Raw genomic sequence first — 17,662 nt, 5'->3', positions numbered from 1 at the left:
TTTTCTCCCCTTATTCATCCCAACTTTTAAAAATAGGTTACGTTGTTAAAATGTACTCGCGCTGAATACTCTTACGTTGAAAGGGCAAAAGCGGAAGTAGTTGGCTTCCCAGCACCAGCTTTGCGGAAGTTGTATTGTTGTCTCAAGTTAGCTAGAGGATCTCAACTTTTCAGGCACGCAAACATGGCCAATAGTTGCATGGACGCGTTTATCCTGAAGCTGCAAGATGTGAACGCGGTCAAGTTTGGCGAGTATAAGCTGAAGAGTGGCTTGATTACGCCCATTTATATCGACCTGAGAGTGCTCGTGTCCCACCCGGCTCTCTTAAACCAGGTAAACACGTGTACCACTCCACGCGTGCGTCAAGTTGGACTCAATGCTTGTTTCTTGATCATATCTCGGATTATCCAGAACAGTTATCATAATAACCGTTTTACAGTTATTTTGTCCACGTTGTCGTTTTTTTTCCTCTCACTTTACTCACCATGTCCTTGTTTACCTTTGGCATGTGGTGTTGCTCTAACAAAATCGGGCGGATCGATCCAAAACTCGATCGCTTTGAAAGTAAAACATTTAAAATGAGACCCTATGCAGTTTTGCTCAGTTCCAACTTGTTCCAACTAGCTTCAATGCAAAAATGATCTCCTGTTTGCATTTATCTGTTGACCTTTGCAGGTGTCAAAGCTCATGTACCAGAGAGCTCAAGATGAGAACCTCCAGTTCGATTCGATATGCGGGGTCCCCTACACGGCCTTGCCAATGGCCACCATTATCTGCTCCACGCATGAGCTCCCCATGCTCATCAGGCGCAAGGAGGCCAAGGACTATGGTAGGCGGCCCAATTTTCATACTTGCGGATGAAAATCAAATCCTAATATTCCGTCTCCGTTAGGAACCAAGCGTATGGTGGAGGGCTCATTCAAAGAGGGAGATACGTGCCTCATCATTGAAGACACGGTGACCAGTGGCAGTAGCATCTTGGAAACGGTTGAAGTGCTGCACCGAGAAGGGCTGAAGGTGCGGTAGGACAAAACTGAAGGTGCGGTAGGAAAAAAAACTTAAGCTGAACCATGCTACAGGTGACAGATGCCATCGTGCTGATGGACCGCGAGCAAGGCGCGGCGGACATGCTAGCGTCCAAGGGCATCCGGCTCCACCCCATCATCTCCATGTTCAAGATGCTCGACGTGCTCAAAGCCGCCGAACGCATCGACGCGCGCACGGCCCAGAGCGTACGCAAGTTCATCTTGGACAATAACACCTTCAAGTACGACCAAATTAAAATGTCTGTCCGTCTGGGAATTTCTCCCAATCCGTCTCATTTTACTGTGTTTGTCAGATGCAAGGAGAAGAATGGAAATGATGACCCGGCCTCAAAGAAGCAGCGTGTGGAGCAGAACTTGGAGCTGAGCTATGAAGCCAGAGCCAAACTTCCAAGTAGGCCACCGGGGCAGCACATCCTGCCCAGATCCAGCACGAGCATTCAAAACATTGATTTTGTGCCGGCCGCAGACGTTCACCCTCTGGCGTCAAAGCTTCTGACCATCATGGCGGAGAAGCGATCCAACCTTTGCGTGTCTGCGGATGTCACGAGCGGTGAGGAGCTGCTCCAGATTGCGGACACTCTGGGTCCCAAGATCTGCTTACTGAAGACCCACGTGGATATCTTGAAGGTGGTCACCAAAACTCCCAGGAACAATTTGTACAGAGGAAGCTAACGAGACGTTTGTGGTGTTTTGGAACAGGACTACACCGAGACTTTCACCCAGAAGCTGCAGGCCGTTGCCGACAAGCACAACTTCCTCATCTTCGAAGATCGCAAGTTCGCCGATATCGGGAATACGGTCAAGCATCAATATGAAGGTGAGAAGCGCAAAGCTGCTGACATTTATTTTTCAAAAAATCCTCTTTATAATTATTCTGCATTTGTCAGGTGGCTTGTACCGGATCTCGTCGTGGTCCCACATAGTGAACGCTCACGCGGTGCCGGGATCGGGCGTGGTGAGCGGCCTGGCTTCTGTGGGACGGCCTCTTGGCCGAGGATGTCTTCTCATCGCGCAGATGAGCTCGCGGGGCTCGCTTGCCACAGGCGACTACACCAAAGCCGCGGTAAATGTCGCTCGCTCTCAAAAAAAAAAATGTCGATTGTGATTGTGCAAGTATCACTCAGATGTGCGTCTTGACAGGTGAAAATGGCCGAGGAGCATTCCGACTTTGTCATCGGCTTCATCTGCGGTTCCAAGGTCACAAAGCGGCCCGAGTTCATCCACATGAGCCCTGGCGTGCGGATGCAGGCTGGAGGTGTGTAATTCCATGTATGAGCCACGAAACTTGCTTCACTGGAGCCGATGTAGTAATTACACATCAACAGAAGGTGGCGCTGTGGTTCTAAAATGTATAGATTTCTCATCCCGTTGCCAGCTGACTCATTGTTCTTCTTCCTGCTGCACATAGGCGACGTCTTGGGCCAACAGTACACCACGCCAGAGGAGGTGATATACAACAAGAGCTCTGATGTCATCATCGTTGGACGCGGGATCCTGGAGGCCCCCGATAGGCTGCACGCCGCCGAGGCTTACAGGAAGTCGGGCTGGGAGGCGTACACGCGCAGGATGGGGACCAATCATCAATAGGAGCTCAACGCGAAGGAGATTTTTTTTTTTGTCAAGCTAAAGCTCAAAATAGAGATACCCGCTTCCTACATTCAACATTTCATATCTGATCTTTTTGTTATGGGTGCTCTGACACTGCCGGAACTTATTTGGACCATGCTGCACTTTTTTTTATTCCTTTGCTTTATCAGTAGTTTCATCCATTCTGCTGGTCTTGCTTACTGGATGTACAGACTAGTTTACAGTCCTCCGAACGAACACTATCAATCTGCACAAATAATGTCTTTGTTTAATCATAATTCATGTGAGTTGTGTATTTGGAGTGTCAGTTATGTTTTGTTTTTTAAACCAGCTACATTCATTGCCGGTCCAAATGTGAATTCTATTCGTGTAAAATGTTTGTGTCTCATTTGTTTTTCAAAACCATGAATAGGTTGATTAAAATAGTGACGCTGTACATGCTGACGTGTGGAATGTATCAATGAAAAGTTTACCTTCAAAAAGCGAGTCCGTTGAAAATGACCCTATGATGATTCGAAAAGCAAACAAGGAGTGCAAAAGTTACTTGTCATTTTGGCAGATACGAGAATAGAAACAAAATAGAAATGTAAATACATTTCTCCATTAATGCTGATGGACCGTTTTGTTTCGACGCTTGGGTCGGCTCAAAGGTCACACACGTTGCCTGGCACAGAAGAGAGGGATGACTCTATTAGTGTGTTCATGTGCGAATGTGTGTGTGTGTTCACTCCACCCCTCCCCCTCCCTTTGTGTCAATATTGGATCAGAGCAACGCACCGTGCGACAGGTGTCTGCGCGCCCCGAGGAGCTTCTCTGCTTTTCGTCCATCCATCGTGAGGGGAGGAGAGAGAGAGAGAGAGCAAGAGAGGGAGAGAGAGAGTAGAAGTATAAAAGCTTATACCTGATCCTGACTAGAGTTCAGTGCGCACAAAAGGTGAATGAAGCCAAACAATTGCTCCATCACGTTCTTCTTCTTCCGCTTCTGCTTTTTCAAGGTAAGTTTGATATATGACGCCCAATTCTTCACTTTTGTTTGTTCTGCTTCTAACTTGACTCAACGTGTCCTCCAAAAGGTCCTGCGCGGCGCGCAAAAGAGACGCCAGCTGTTAGGGAGCACCATGCGCAATGAATGCGCAATTTGGAGCCCAAGCACATCTGCAGTTTTTTTCCACGCGCGTCCGTATTTGCTTCACGTTGAGCCCCACGTACAATACCTGAAGGTGACGTTTTGTTCGTTCGGCTCGCGTTACGCAGGTACGGGTCGGCTTCTGGAGACGCAAAGTTTGCTTGACGGTTGCTTAGCCTCAATGATGTGTGTGTGCGCCCCCCCCCCCCCCCCCCCCCCCCACACACCCTCCATTAGAATAAACACTTTGAATCCACAAGCTGCCCAACAAGTTGCTACTATAACCTCGGGGACAAGTTGATGGTAATTTTAATTTTTGCACCAAGTTTAATGAAACCTGTTTTATTGAGTGTGTATGCCACCCAATTTGTACACAACCCAATGTATATTTTTAAATAAACTAGAAATATGTTTTATTTGACCAAAGGTGTCTGGTTCTTTATTTTGTAGGAAGGAAGCTCATAAAAGCAGCACGGTGGTGACCTAGTAGTTAGCACGTCTGCCTCACAGGCAGTAGGTTAGGTTTGAATCTCATTTGGATGTTCTCGATGATGATTTTGGATGTGAATGTGACCGCAACTAGTCCAGGATGCACCGCCACTCGCAAAAAAAGTTAGCTAGGATCAGCTGCAGCACACCTGTGACCCCAATTGAGGACAAAGATGAATAGATTTTTAGAAAAAAAAAAAAGAAAATAAATATTGCACCACAATTTAGATTACTGTTGTCACAGTATCACTAAAAAGCCCCCCCTCCCATCTTGAAAATGTTAAAACATGAAAAATCTAATTCAGTCCACACGGTAAGTGAACATGACATGAATAGGAAACTATCTTGTATCTGGAAACCCAATATGAAAAAGTTGACATTTGCAAAAGCAGGGATGCTAATCTGTATAATCTCACCCACTCTTCATGCCTTTTGGATAATCATTTTCCAGGTGATGCATTCAGGGTGGCTGTTTTTTCCATCGCCGTCCACTTCGTACGTCATCACCCGAGGCAACGGGCGAGCGCCGCGCAACTCGGGAGATGGACTTAATGGTTATGTCAATGGTTAACTAAACATTATGCACGCACACACACACACACACCTGCTTAGGCCATCTGTCATTTGGACTGATGTAGAATGGAGCCATGGCTCTCATTTCAACCTCATAATGGAGGGAGGCCAAAGAAGAAGTTTCCAGAGAAGAAGAAGCAAGTGGCAGACTGAATCTCATACACAGTTCAGTAAATTACAAACAGCAGCAGCGCCGACGACCCTTTCCTTCAACCTCCAACTCCTGAATGTTTTGTGAAGATCATTTCAAACTGGCTTGTCATCAGGAAGCCCGTCTTAGTTCTTTGCCTGAGAGCTTATTCGCCTCTTCAAGTCAATATTTGTTTAAACAGAGAGAAAATAGAGAGTGACACTCGTCAGCGTCCTGGTTACCTGCCGCGGTTACCTTGCCGACTAGCAACCGACAGTCCTAACTGGTCCTGCTGCCGGTGCCGGTGCTGGTGCATCCCTCACAACAGCCAGAGTAGCTTGCAGCAATTTTGTCTCCATGTCCATGTCTGGCCACTCCCAGCAGTAAACCCAAAACAATCCTCATATTGGACATCACCGCAGCCTTATTATGAGACCGCATCACCTTCCATGTCGGCACGTGTGCACGTGGTGTCCCTTTTTCAACCTGACATTTGTACAGGGAGGGGTGTGTAGACTTTTAGTGCCACTATACAAGCTTTCCATCAGCCGCTTTACGCTTCGTGAATGTTGAATGAAGAAATACTTTTTTAAAAATCTTTTATAAAAATATATATTATTTAAATGTATACATATTAAACATTATTTATTTATTTATTTATTTATTTATTTATTTATTTATTTATTTATTTATTTATTTATTTATTTATTTATTTATTTATTTATTTATTTATGTGTATTTTTTTTAGAAGCCAATTTTGCTGATCTTTATTTTTGTTGTCTAGTTTACATTTGGTTTGGCTTCATGTGTGTTCTTGTGTTCCATGTCCATGTCTCGTTTTGGTTTTTAGCTGTCCTCGTCAGCCATGTTGCCTGTGTCGACCAATCAGGTCGTACCTGCCTGCCGTCTAGTCCAGGTGAGCCTTGTTTGTCTCGTCAGTGCGCTCGTATTTAGTTCCTGTTCCTTCAGCCGGTCCATCCGTTCATGCTCTTCTTTGTTGTCATCATGGTGTTTAGAGAGGCTTTTTTTGGACTTTGTTGGTCACGTCTACTGCAATTGCCTGCTTGGCCAGTCCCAAACCTTCTGCCCTCATCTTTGGGACATTCACGCAGAGTTCAATCATTCACATCATAAAGAGAGTGAATTAAGGACCACATGTCTCGTGGATGGACAAGTCACCTCGTGAACTCTGCTCTACATTGAGTCGGCCTTTTGTCTCAGCAGCATTAAGACTCCACTGTCTGTTTCTGGACACCAGCGACATGATTACATTTGTGGAGCCTGCTAAACTGCCGCCGCTGCGCTCGACTATCTCGAAATGGTTGGTTGAGTCGCTCCCAGAGGCTATGTGTGTGTGTGTGTGTGTGCGTGTTGTTTCCTCTGACAGTTACTGATAATCAAGAGTCATGCAAATGCCCGAGGCTTGTTCCCTCTCTGACTTGGCCAACTAGTAGTTTTTTGTTGTTGTTGGCAGCAGCTGCTAAATATCAAATGCAATGTTTTTGTCGTTGTGTATGAAAATCACCCATTTCTACTAATTGATAGGACTTAAATGACCAATTCTTAACTTGATAACCTCCAAAAGACAAAAGTAACACATTGTTTGTTCCAGGCAGCAAAGAGACGATTAATGGGTCATTGAGTGTGTCTGTGTTTGCACACTGCCCTGACATTTACATCTTGTGTGTGTGTGTGTACTGTATGTGCCTGTCAACGCAATTCAATAATGCGCATCCCATAATAATCCATATTGCGTTCTACGTCAGCTCGGGAATAATCGAGGCACAGAAAAGGTGACAAATTGTCCTCCAGCTGCTTTGCGGGACGTCCACGCTCGGATGTCATAGGGGCAGATGTCCTTCTTGCATCATCTTGACCTGGATTAGTTGCCGTGGCAACCTTCCACCTGAAGAAGGGCATTCGGTGCGGTGACACAATGTCACGTGTGTGTGTGCGTGTATGCAAACACTCTGCAGTGTGTGTGTGCAGGTGCATTCACTGACTATTCAAATAGTTGTGTTCATAGTGATTGGGGAAACAAGAGCTCGCTCGCTGTGTGAACACACACAAACGCATCCTCGAGCACAACTCGCACAATAACATTCGTGTACCTTTTGTAATCATAACATTCAATGTGATAGGAATTTTTCCTATGTCAAGATAGAAGAGCAATATTGTAGACGGGAGTGCTTGCTTATCGCATGCAAATAGAAAAAAAAAAAGTGTGCTGTGTGCATCGATGAAAAGCAAAGATGGTTGCCGGCTTGGTGAATTCAGTACCAGCGAAAACAGTCATACAGTCTTCATTTGTAGTCCACGCTAAAATTCGGAGGATTTGGACCATTTATCAATGATCCAAATAATTGCTGATTAATTTGCTGATCGATTAGAGGCGCAACTTTGAGCGAATCTTATGACTTTGTGAAAGTACCCATTGTGTGCATTGTAAATTACGGAAAGGCGAGCACAAAGGGTTCCGAGCTTTCCTCGTGTGACATCTGCGTCCACATAAGCTTCACCTGCCTCACCTTCACCTGCTCCACACGCACAAACACGTCCGACAACAATGGACGGCTTACAAAGCTGCTCGCTCAATCGCTCACACACTTTTCCAAGGCCTTGTTGACCATGACTGCAATATACATCTGACCACTAGATGTCACACTCAGCCTAGGCGCTGCTGTGTACTTTCATTTCTTTCTCTTTGGATTTTTAAATTATGCGATCTCCTCGTCATTTTGTGGGCAGTCTCTGATTAACTTTTTTTAATACCTATAATCTGAACAATGTCAATTATTGCAGTTTTTTTTCCAACACGATTTGTGTTGAATAGTTTGCCTTGACAAACAAATTAATGTCAACTTCATTATAACATCTGTTTAGTTATAACGGCACAAAATGTTTTCTTACGGCATCACGGACAACGTTATATTTTCTTTGTTAATTTATCTATGCCAAAATGTGACAAAGAACAATTACACAATTTTTCTCCTCGACTTTGTGTGTGTGTGTGTGTGTATGTGTGTGTGTGTTTGTGTGCGTGCGTGTGTGCCCCCCCCCCCCCCCGTTTGTGCACCACTATGGAATTTTAGTTGAATCATCACTTAAATTCTCCAATATCATTTTTAGGTGGTACTTATGAAGTCCAAGAACCACTGCTTCAAAATCTTTGTTCAACTCTGCATGCCAATTGGCATCCAGAACAATAAAATACTCTTCCACTAGATGACAGAAGGTGCAAAATCAACCTGTGCATCCTCTGTTTGTGACTTGGTGGGGCACCCTTCGACCCCCCCCTCCATGTTATGTTTCTTGTCCTCAAAAATGGTTAGCAGCTCCTCTTCTCATCTATCTCCGGCATCCCGCCTCTCTTTGTATGTGTGTGAGAGAGAGCGAAAAACCCAGAGTGGATCAGCTCCCAGAATGCGTCTATTATCCCTTTGGCATAGTGATGACTAAGTGGCTGGTGGGCTCTGAGGACAATGGCACCGCGAAGCCTCCACAAAGCAGCCAGCTAATGCCGCCTTTTCAGCCAGGCCGGCTGGGCTGCTGAGTCTGCAAGGCCGCCAGGTCGGCAGGCCATGGGGGCCCGGCTCTATAAAAGCGAGGGTCTCTACCCCGTCATTGATTTTGCAGGATCTGCCCCACTTCATTACCGTCTGTAAGTATGTCAGTATATTTGACTAACAACCCAGGCCAAAATGCTAATCATGTGTTAAGCAAATGGCAAGAAAAATAATATTTCTGATAATTCTAAAATAAAAGTGGGTGCATTCATTTTATTTGTGCTCTATGATGTACTGGAATTTTCTAGGACTTGTTCACTTTAGCATTTGCATATCATAGCGCAGGATGCTACAATTATGTGTGACAAAAATTCGGGTTGGATTCATTTTTGAAGTTAGATTTTTTAAATATTTTAATAATCAAACCTACAGTAGGTCATATACATTTTGACTGCATCCAATGGTTAATAATTGAATTCTTGATTCGCGGTTCAGAGAGTAAAGCAGCAGCAACAGGAGCCGCCATGAATACTCAGCAGTTGGAGCAGATGGGTCAGTTCAAGATCACCGTCTGGGAGGAGGAGAACTTCCAGGGCAAGCGCTGCGAGTTCATGCTGGAGTGCCAAAACATCATGGAGCGAGGCTTCAATAAGATTCGCTCCATCAAGGTCGAGAACGGACCGTAAGTACAATGCCGCGTTCCGGGGCTGCAATACAAAAGTCTACACACCCCTGGTCTAACCTGAGTTCAACATTACTAAAAGATTTTTGGCACGAAATATCCAGGATTGTCCTAGAAAGCAAAAAGTAAAAAGCCTAAAAAAAATAACATTGGGTGGATTGTGAGTGGTCAGTTCTGAACACAACTACATCCCATTTACAAGGGGGGGTGCGGACATATGCAAGCGCATTTTTGAAACAACGAGAGAAAATCATTTGACCTGTCATTTTCAACAGGGGTGTGAAGACTTTTGATCCACTGTGACTAATGTCCAATTCAAAAAGGGAAACTATAAAATAGCCTAAAAATATAATTTGGATGATTATGGCTTGATGCCAATTCATCATCTCTAAAAGGTGATGTTTTTCTTTTATGACGTGGCGGCAATTGCACGTGCGTGTTATTGCATTTCTGCTTAGCATGCATCAAGTGTGATCTGGCTGCAGGCCGGCCGGCCGGGAGCCACAATGGCTGACTGGCTTGCCCATCAGATAAGAAGAGCGCCTTCAGCTGCAGCAGAATGAAATGTTTGCTTTGCATCGCCTTTCAGTAAAAAAGCAGCTGCGTGCCGCGTTCATTAGCGCCGTTGTCCGAGCCTAACGGCCGTCCGTCATCTCTCGCTCCGCTCGTAGCTGGGTGGGCTTCGAGTACCCCGAGTTCCAGGGGCAGCAGTTCATCCTGGAGAAGGGCGACTACCCCCGCTACGAGGCCTGGAGCGGAAACAGCAGCTACAGGACCGAGCACATCCTTTCCTTCAGGCCCATCAAGTGTGCCGTGAGTGTTCTTTTTTTTCAATTTTGCAAACACGTGTCTTACTGTGAGTTCAAGCTCCAAATGGTCTCCCGCAGAACCACAGCGACAGCAAGGTGACGCTGTTCGAGTGCGAGGACTTCCAGGGCCGCAAGTTTGAGATGTGCGACGACTACCCCTCCCTTCAGGCCATGGGCTGGTGCACCAAAGAGGTGCCTTCTATCAAAGTCAGCTCCGGAGCGTAAGTTGTCGACCACCGATCCCAACAAGATGCAGCTAGTCTCTCTGGTCTTTGTCGTTCTTACTGAACGCTTGTGTCGGCGACAGCTGGGTGGCCTACCAGTTCCCCGGTTACCGCGGTTACCAGTACATCCTGGAGAGAGACAGACACCAAGGCGAGTACAGAAACTACAACGAGTACAGCACCCAGGCTCACACCAACCAGGTGCAGTCCATCCGCAGGATCCAGCACTAGGCTCCACCTAATGCCAAAAACTGATTGCTCTCCTCGCCCGCCACCCGGACCGAGCGCAACGGTCGATGGACTCGGTCTTTGTGTCTCAGCGTGGCTTCCCGCGTGTGGGAATCGGAGTGCCGGCTTTGTTCATCGTGCTCGAGCGTGTTTATGGAAATGGAAAATAAAGGAAATAAAGGCTTTTCTTTAAAACCAGGCTGCTCTCATATATGCATGTTTTCTTCTGCTTTTACAAACATTTAATGAATCTGTATAAGATGGACAGTTCACACAGTTTCAACGTTACCGCTGTACTTAAGTGAAAAACAAAAATAAACAAGTTCAATCAAAAACACCTTGGATGTGATTCTTACTGATAACCAAAAGCTAAATACAACTGAACTGTGCTCTGGCGGAGACGATTTCATGTGCCACTAGGGGGAGCTCACATACCAATAAGGCAAATGGACTACAAGTTTGTTTACTTCTTGGGTAACTTTGCCACTTTGTCAGCGTGTGTTCACAATTTGCATTTCGCTCGCTAGCGTAGCCTGGTTTAGTGCCGCTATGGCAAAATTTCTATTTACTGTGTACTCCTAAAGAAATTATATTGATTCCATGCGTAGCGTTCAGCTAGCTGTGCAGATAGTCAAACAATTCTGAATATTTCTTGTAAAAACACTTGTAGCTCAGTTGCTAGTGAAGCCAGAGGCTAAATGATCGTCTTTATACCTCAGTCTGTTTTTTTTGTTTGAGTTCCAACTCTTTTGATTGATGCTAATGCCACAGCTATATGAGTTTTGGCAAACCGGTTTCATTTTTTGTGATATCAACCTTTTGTTTTAATTCTTCAAGTTTAAAACAGAACTGGAACGATTAGCCTTTGTTTGACTATTCTAATGTTACAGAATATATTTATTTTCCAGTCACACACTTGGATCCTGGAGTGTGTTTGCCTCCACGCGCACGCGCACGCGCACGCACCCCCCTCCCACGGTCCAGGACGTGCGCGTCCGCGTTACACACCCACAAGCCTGCATCAACTCCCAGCCCCACACCCAAAAAACAGGATATTTTAATAAATGTGTAACTGTGTGCACAGTGCACACCTTTGTCAAATAGGCATTCCTCCGCATGCAATCGGATTAAAACCGCTGTGCTGTCACTCGACGAGGATTGACGCTGCGTGCAGGTGCGCACGGTGGACCGCAAAGGTAAGTTAGCCAAGGACGCTTAAGAGACTGGACGCTCACAAAACTCAACGGAACTGCAGCGTTAAAGCCGAGGACGGGACAAGGCGCCATACGGTGTCATGCTCAACTCTTGCTTCTCTGCAGTGGAGCAGAATCGCGTCTTTCCGGGGTGGAAAGTGATCACGCAGTCCAGCCTTCGAGGCTTGTTTTAAGTTGCCTGCGACGTGTACTTGGGCGCAGGCAGCTAAAGCAAGTCTGGGATGCGAGACACCCGTCAGCCCCATTGGGAAAGAGAAGGTCCGAACTGGAGGAGGAGGGCGACTCCCCCCCGCCCCCACTCGTGAAGGGCCTTCAGCGCATGTGTGAGCGGGTTTGAAGGAAAAAAAAATGCATGAGATGTTTGTACAATGTAGATGCGGAATAAATGTGTTTGCTCACTATTCAGTACTGGATAAATGATTTGCAGAACACGCCGGTTATGTTCCCCTGATTACGATGACACTTTTGCTTATGTGCGTGTTTTGCTTCCACAATAGGAAAAATTAAAACTTAAATATCACGTTGTTTTAAATTTTAATGTGATGTCATCTCGTAACGATTTTAGTTTCAAGTTGAGTTTCATGCACCAAAAGTTTTGCGATTTTGACAATTATCTTCAATGAACAGAATCATTTTCATGTTAAAATGCGAGACGTTTTGACTCCAGTTCGTGATACGTTATCGAATCAAAATGTTATAATTTTCCACTTTAAACCGTGATAGAAGGCAGGCTAAAACTCGAAAATGATTATATTCACGTTAACGTGATAACGTGAACAGTTAATTGAGTTAAAAAAAAATATTTGAGTGTAGGACATTTCATTTTTATTTCATTTTTTCATTTAATTTTCAGTAACAAGGAGTTTTGTGGCGGATAAGTTGCAATTGTATTTTTGAAAGGGAAGTCTTATTCTGTGTTTTGAATGCTACGACATGTAATACAGTGAAATTGTGGTAAACCCTTCTTCAAAATTTATAAAAGGTAAATACAACTGAACTGAACCACTAGTGGTGTGTGGGCTCCCTCTAGTGACAAACAAAAGAATCACTCATAAATATTCAAACAGTATATTCTAAGGATATTTTAAGTTGTATTTTACTGGTTGCAATACGTTTTATAATAGTTTCTAAATGATGCAGGTACATTTTAGAACCAGTCTTATGGTTTTTGGGAATCAAATATTTGTCAATATTTGTAATTGAATGTTTTTACTGACTTGTCATTGAACACTTAGGCCTACCAACCTACTGTATTTTAATGATGCTCCTCAGTATTTCAGGATTTTCAGGAAAATCTGAATTTTCTTTAACCCATCCAATAAATCAAATTATGTTAATTTGGGGAGGGGGTGCCCCTCCCTTTTCAAGGTCTTTGCCCTGTACGCCTTTTTTGTCAGCCCTTTTTCCTCTCAGCATAAGGTTGCAGCGTCTTTGTTGTCTGACGTCCATCCAAGCGTGTTTTTGAAGGTAAATCCTGTCCGAAGTGCAGCCTTGTCTGTTTGCAGAGAGCAAAATAGGCGGAAAATCAAGCAAGACGTGAACTGGTTTCCATGTCAAACACTTCAATTCACCATAGAAACTCAGATCTTAACGCGGCGACTTTATTAAACTGCGATGGCAAATTGATAAGGGCCCAATTTCTATCGCCTGCCGTGCGTTTTTTCTTTTTTTTTTTTTATTGTGGGCACCAAGGCGGGCTGACAGAGGTAAATTGCTCTTTTAATTAAAGCAATGCAGCAGAGGAAATTGCTGTCTGAATATTGTCTCCGAGATGGGGGGCCGCTGACAGTTGCCTGGAAACTTCAATCTGTCCACTCGCGTTTATTCCAGATCACAGTTATGAGATAAAGTTTAATAAAAATCCCCCGTTTTCCCTCCGCCTGCAGCAAGCAAATGAAAGCCAAGCCTTTTTGTGCCCAAGTGAGCACAATGAGAAGAGAGTGCGGAGGAAAGCTCATGTTCAACATGTATCTCTCAGGTGCGTCGTTTTGGACACCGAAATGATTTTTTTTTTCCTTGCCCAACTACAAAAGCGTTTGTGTGCGACGACGTTTTTTCATCCATTGTGCGGCGTTGCGCTTCCACAAGCGTCGCTCGCCTCCTTTTTCAATCTGCGAGCTCGTCCGCTCTTTTGTCGGAAATCGGAAATCCGTCTTCCTGGACGCGTTTCCTGGCTCCTCCGAGCCGAACCCGCCCGGACCTGCAATGCGAGACCTCACTCAGCTGCAGCAGCTGCTGCAGCAGCATTTCATGAAGCGCTTTTTTCGCATTTTGGCTCCAATGACACGTTTTATTCTGACACAGGCCTTCAGTAGCCACTTTGGGTTTTCTTTACATTTCGGAGTTTTTTGGAGACATTGATTGCCGCGCGCGTAAAAGGGAAAATCTGTTGATTACTCGAAGTGATTTAATTTTCCCCCCGTTTCTAATTTCAGATCCGACAGAAAATCTGTTGAAAGACAACAAAGGAGCATCGTGGGGTCCGATCAATACTGGAGCACAAAAAGGTGAGGCAGAAATACATAGGGCAAAATATAAATACTTTGTCAATGTACCAAATGTCAACAAAATATATTTAGGAATCTAACATTTGTTTAATCTAGTTTTCCATGTTGTGGATTTCTGTGTTTGTCTTATATTTATTCCATTTTGTGAGATGTAGGCTACAATTTCATTATATTTACGGCTAAAGAAAAAACATATTTAATTTCCTCCAGAATTTAAGAACATGTCTCAGAAAATAATGATCAAAGATAACGCAGAAAGAGGGGAGGCAAGAATTGACGCGTTTAAATTCATGTTACGGTTCTTGCCATTTTATAAGACGGCGAAAAATAACTTATGCTTTTGGAAAAGCAGTCATAAAAAAACTATACTATGCGAATAATAGTATTTTTTAAATAAAAAGATAATAATGTTTCACACATTTTAAATGATAAGATACGGTGGAATGTGTACAAAATGTTAAGATGAGTGAAAATTATTGATAGGCTATTTCATTTGGATCATATTTCTCTTTGGAAAAAAAATGTCAGAAAATGGAAACAGCAGAAATAAAAGTAAAAACGTAAAACTATCCAAATTGCATTCTGCGAATAGAAAGTCATTTTGTACATTTAATGTAAAACCAAATTAAATACAAAGACTAATTCTATCAGTGAAAAAAAAAATTGTTATGGCCCAAAACAAAAATTGATGAAGGACAAGAAAAGAATAAAACGTTTGACATTTAAGATAAGATATAATTTGGCAAATCGATATTGAAATCCAGTATAGGAATAATGAAAAATATGCAATTAATAATACTTTTATTTCTTTCTCCTCATCAATGTTATTTGTCATCATGCATCGTTATTATTATTATTTCATTATTTTATTTCATTATCATAATTACTTTAAGTCATCATCATTATTTCTATATGTCACAATTAATATGATTATTCTTACATGAATTCCAGCTGTTTCTTTATTTATCATGACGCATGCGCGTGACCAATCACATTCTTTCCTCTTTCTCCTTTCCTGCACGTGACGCGACGTGGCCGGCGTGCAGGCAGCGGGCAGATCCAGCTGTGGCAGTTCCTTCTGGAGCTGCTGTCGGACAGCAGCAACGTGTCGTGCATCGCGTGGGAGGGCACCAACGGCGAGTTCAAGCTGATCGACCCGGACGAGGTGGCGCGCCGCTGGGGCGAGCGCAAGAGCAAGCCCAACATGAACTACGACAAGCTGAGCCGGGCGCTCCGCTACTACTACGACAAGAACATCATGACCAAAGTGCACGGCAAGCGCTACGCCTACAAGTTCGACTTCCACGGCCTGGCGCAGGTGTGCCAGCCCACCTCCACCGAGCAGGCCCTCTACAAGTTCCAGGGCAACTTCTCGCCCATCCCCTTCTCGGGCATCTCCAAACTCAACCTGCACGTGGCGCCCGCCGTCGGCCCGTCGGGCTTCTCCTACTGGGCCGGCTCTCCGTCGGCCGCCCTCTACCACCATCACCATCATCACCACCACCACCCCCCGGGAACCAACCTGCAGCCCCCCGGGCCTTTCGCCACCGTGTCGCCGAGCCACATCGGCTGCGTCAACGGCATCAACACGCTCAGCAATATTAATAACCATTACAACTGACTGACTGGTCGCCGTGACGTCATGCAGGTAAAGGATCGCACCTTGCAGTGGCTTCCTGGGGTGAAACGTGACGTGTGCGGCGCTCCCGTGCTTGCTTACACCCAAGCGCAATCTTAAAAAAAAAAAAAAAACGTTTTTGACGGGGCTTTCCTGCTTGATTCACTTCAGACTTATTTTTGTGTGGTTCCAAAATTCAATTTGAAATTCCGTTTTAATAAGTCTACATGAACGCTCTTCATGTTGCTCTCAAAATTCGAATCAATTTTTGTTAAGCACTGTACATGACGCCCTTTTAGTACTTTAATTTTAAGAAAATAAAATTTAAAAAAAAGCTGTGAATGGGTTGTAGATAACCACATCACCAATCGAGATTGTTTGTTTAAAATATACTTTGATGTGGTCTGAAAGAAAAATAAAACGTTATTTTTGTTGTTGTATCATACGTGTATGACTTGAACGTACACGGTGTATCTGAATGTAATTCAGTGACAATTAAACGCAAACGAATGGCTGTGCTGAATTAGCCGGCGACTGGCGCCATCTTGCGGCGAGTACTTGACAATAAACGCCTTACCTATTTATTCGTACAGGGGTCCTCGGTTTGAAAATCGTCGTGTTTTTACAAAAAAGGATGCCCTGTTTGTTTATTGCTGTTAAATGAGAATAACAATCATTTTATTCTTTTATCTTTCCTCTTTTATTTCTGTTGTTGTCCCAGTTTTGCTTGATGATTGCTAAATTTTTATTCTTCATTGCATTTTGGTTTTTATTTGTGTAAAATGTAGTTTTATTTTTACTTCGTTTTCTTATGTTAATACAATTTCTGTCATTTCAAAACCATTTCTTTTGTGCCAGATTTCCCCCCCAAAAAACTAAAACCACATCCAAATGTTTATTTTGATTTTTCCTTTTTTCTAACATTTATTTTATCATTTTTTTAACTACTGGCAAAGCATCTTTGAGTGGCAATTTCAATGACCACCCTGCAACCAGGTGGTGGCGCTGTAGCTTCACCACTGGATGTTCTCTTACGTAACAAGGTGTCCACGGAGCAGATATAGAGCAGCGACGCATTTGCAAATGACGGATTAACCTCAAAATGCCCGCAGTGCACGCGCAAATGACACTTGCACTCAAGTCAACCAACAATATGAAATGTATCAAATGTCCAACTTTCTCCTCGTCCTGCCAAACAAAGAGGCAAAGTCCATCTCGGAGGATTTGCTTGATCTTGAGTTAATAATAGCAAAGTGATCCTTATTGGAAGGCTCCAGCACGCATGCCGCTAATCTCACCTCAACTGTTGCTGCTAAGCAACTCTGCTCATCAGCACCCTTGCGTAACACTTGGTGGGTGTTTTCCTTGCGAGCTGCAGGAAGAAGAACACTGTCAGCTCCCAAGACGGCGAGACGATCGACAGAAAAAAAATCTTCTACCACAAAATAAGAATGGATTCCTCATGGGAGAAAGTCTCTGGAGTAAATTTGGGGTTTTCCCAGCTTTCAGATATGTTAAAATGCTAATTGATAAAATTGTTCTATGCCAGCGACGTTTAGTGACAAGCACAATTGCCGGCACTTCCATTAAAATCTATTATTATTATTTGTTTCATTAAACAGGCCCAAACTTCACATGACGTATGTAAAATTGTCAATTGGGACAGGATCATCATTACGTAATTAATCATACTTTTTGTGGTATTTTTGCATGTTTTTCTCATGGGTAATTGGTGATTTGGATCAATGAAGGTCGGAAAAAGAATTGTCTTTAAGTGTTCAAAGTCAGGTTGCCCTATAAATTGGTAAAAAAATAAACAATAAACCTGTGCAACATGCTTGGATATAACTAAGCCAGACTTGATCAAAACATTGAATTGAATTGACTCTATTGTGGCCTATAAACCAGGATTTTAAAGAAAAG

General features: G+C 43.9%; 3 protein-coding genes and 1 long non-coding RNA gene across 5 annotated transcripts; all 4 read left to right on the top strand.

Moving 5' to 3' along the window:
- Positions 1 to 93: 93 nt before the first annotated feature.
- umps (uridine monophosphate synthetase) lies at positions 94 to 3,069 on the top strand. Its single transcript, XM_088383037.1, has 10 exons — positions 94 to 333; positions 676 to 829; positions 893 to 1,017; positions 1,080 to 1,267; positions 1,340 to 1,437; positions 1,513 to 1,673; positions 1,746 to 1,863; positions 1,934 to 2,109; positions 2,187 to 2,301; positions 2,455 to 3,069. The coding sequence occupies exons 1-10, from the start codon at positions 184 to 186 to the stop codon at positions 2,631 to 2,633; spliced, it is 1,464 nt and encodes a 487-aa protein (XP_088239163.1). The 5' UTR covers positions 94 to 183; the 3' UTR covers positions 2,634 to 3,069.
- A 274-nt stretch (positions 3,070 to 3,343) lies between these two features.
- On the top strand, positions 3,344 to 4,175 carry LOC148393873 (uncharacterized). The gene is made up of 2 exons (XR_015859987.1): positions 3,344 to 3,628; positions 3,707 to 4,175. It is a non-coding gene; the product is annotated as an uncharacterized LOC148393873 (long non-coding RNA).
- A 4,277-nt stretch (positions 4,176 to 8,452) lies between these two features.
- cryba2b (crystallin, beta A2b) lies at positions 8,453 to 10,599 on the top strand. The gene is made up of 5 exons (XM_088383700.1): positions 8,453 to 8,612; positions 8,953 to 9,139; positions 9,811 to 9,952; positions 10,027 to 10,169; positions 10,256 to 10,599. Exons 2-5 carry the CDS (start codon positions 8,982 to 8,984, stop codon positions 10,401 to 10,403), a joined length of 591 nt encoding a protein of 196 aa, XP_088239826.1. The 5' UTR covers positions 8,453 to 8,612; positions 8,953 to 8,981; the 3' UTR covers positions 10,404 to 10,599.
- Positions 10,600 to 11,502: 903 nt separating this feature from the next.
- On the top strand, positions 11,503 to 16,062 carry fev (FEV transcription factor, ETS family member). Of its 2 annotated transcripts, XM_088382954.1 has the most exons (5): positions 11,503 to 11,596; positions 11,720 to 13,081; positions 13,501 to 13,592; positions 14,050 to 14,121; positions 15,168 to 16,062. In XM_088382954.1, the coding sequence occupies exons 3-5, from the start codon at positions 13,508 to 13,510 to the stop codon at positions 15,740 to 15,742; spliced, it is 732 nt and encodes a 243-aa protein (XP_088239080.1). In that variant the 5' UTR covers positions 11,503 to 11,596; positions 11,720 to 13,081; positions 13,501 to 13,507; the 3' UTR covers positions 15,743 to 16,062. The 2 variants fall into 2 exon arrangements, with proteins under 2 accessions (XP_088239080.1, XP_088239079.1); XM_088382953.1 differs by having other exon boundaries at positions 11,720 to 13,592.
- Positions 16,063 to 17,662: the final 1,600 nt, after the last annotated feature.

This window comes from Syngnathus floridae, chromosome 8, assembly GCF_059516105.1.
Source record: "Syngnathus floridae isolate MCC-2025c chromosome 8, RoL_Sflo_1.0, whole genome shotgun sequence".
NCBI lineage: Eukaryota > Metazoa > Chordata > Actinopteri > Syngnathiformes > Syngnathidae > Syngnathus > Syngnathus floridae.
The sequence above is the reverse complement of the archived record's forward strand: the minus strand, read 5'-3'. Positions and strand labels throughout refer to the sequence as shown.

Excerpts from the sequence above, each read along its gene's own strand:
- fev (XM_088382954.1), top strand. The coding sequence starts at position 13,508 with ATGAAAGCCAAGCCTTTTTGTGCCCAAGTGAGCACAATGAGAAGAGAG. Across the intron at positions 13,593-14,049 it reads GTTCAACATGTATCTCTCAG|ATCCGACAGAAAATCTGTTG; the intron begins GTGCGTCGTTTT and ends TTCTAATTTCAG. Across the intron at positions 14,122-15,167 it reads CAATACTGGAGCACAAAAAG|GCAGCGGGCAGATCCAGCTG; the intron begins GTGAGGCAGAAA and ends GCCGGCGTGCAG.
- cryba2b (XM_088383700.1), top strand. The coding sequence starts at position 8,982 with ATGAATACTCAGCAGTTGGAGCAGATGGGTCAGTTCAAGATCACCGTC. Across the intron at positions 9,953-10,026 it reads TCAGGCCCATCAAGTGTGCC|AACCACAGCGACAGCAAGGT; the intron begins GTGAGTGTTCTT and ends GGTCTCCCGCAG. Across the intron at positions 10,170-10,255 it reads ATCAAAGTCAGCTCCGGAGC|CTGGGTGGCCTACCAGTTCC; the intron begins GTAAGTTGTCGA and ends TGTCGGCGACAG.
- umps (XM_088383037.1), top strand. The coding sequence starts at position 184 with ATGGCCAATAGTTGCATGGACGCGTTTATCCTGAAGCTGCAAGATGTG. Across the intron at positions 1,018-1,079 it reads TGCACCGAGAAGGGCTGAAG|GTGACAGATGCCATCGTGCT; the intron begins GTGCGGTAGGAC and ends ACCATGCTACAG. Across the intron at positions 1,864-1,933 it reads GGTCAAGCATCAATATGAAG|GTGGCTTGTACCGGATCTCG; the intron begins GTGAGAAGCGCA and ends TGCATTTGTCAG.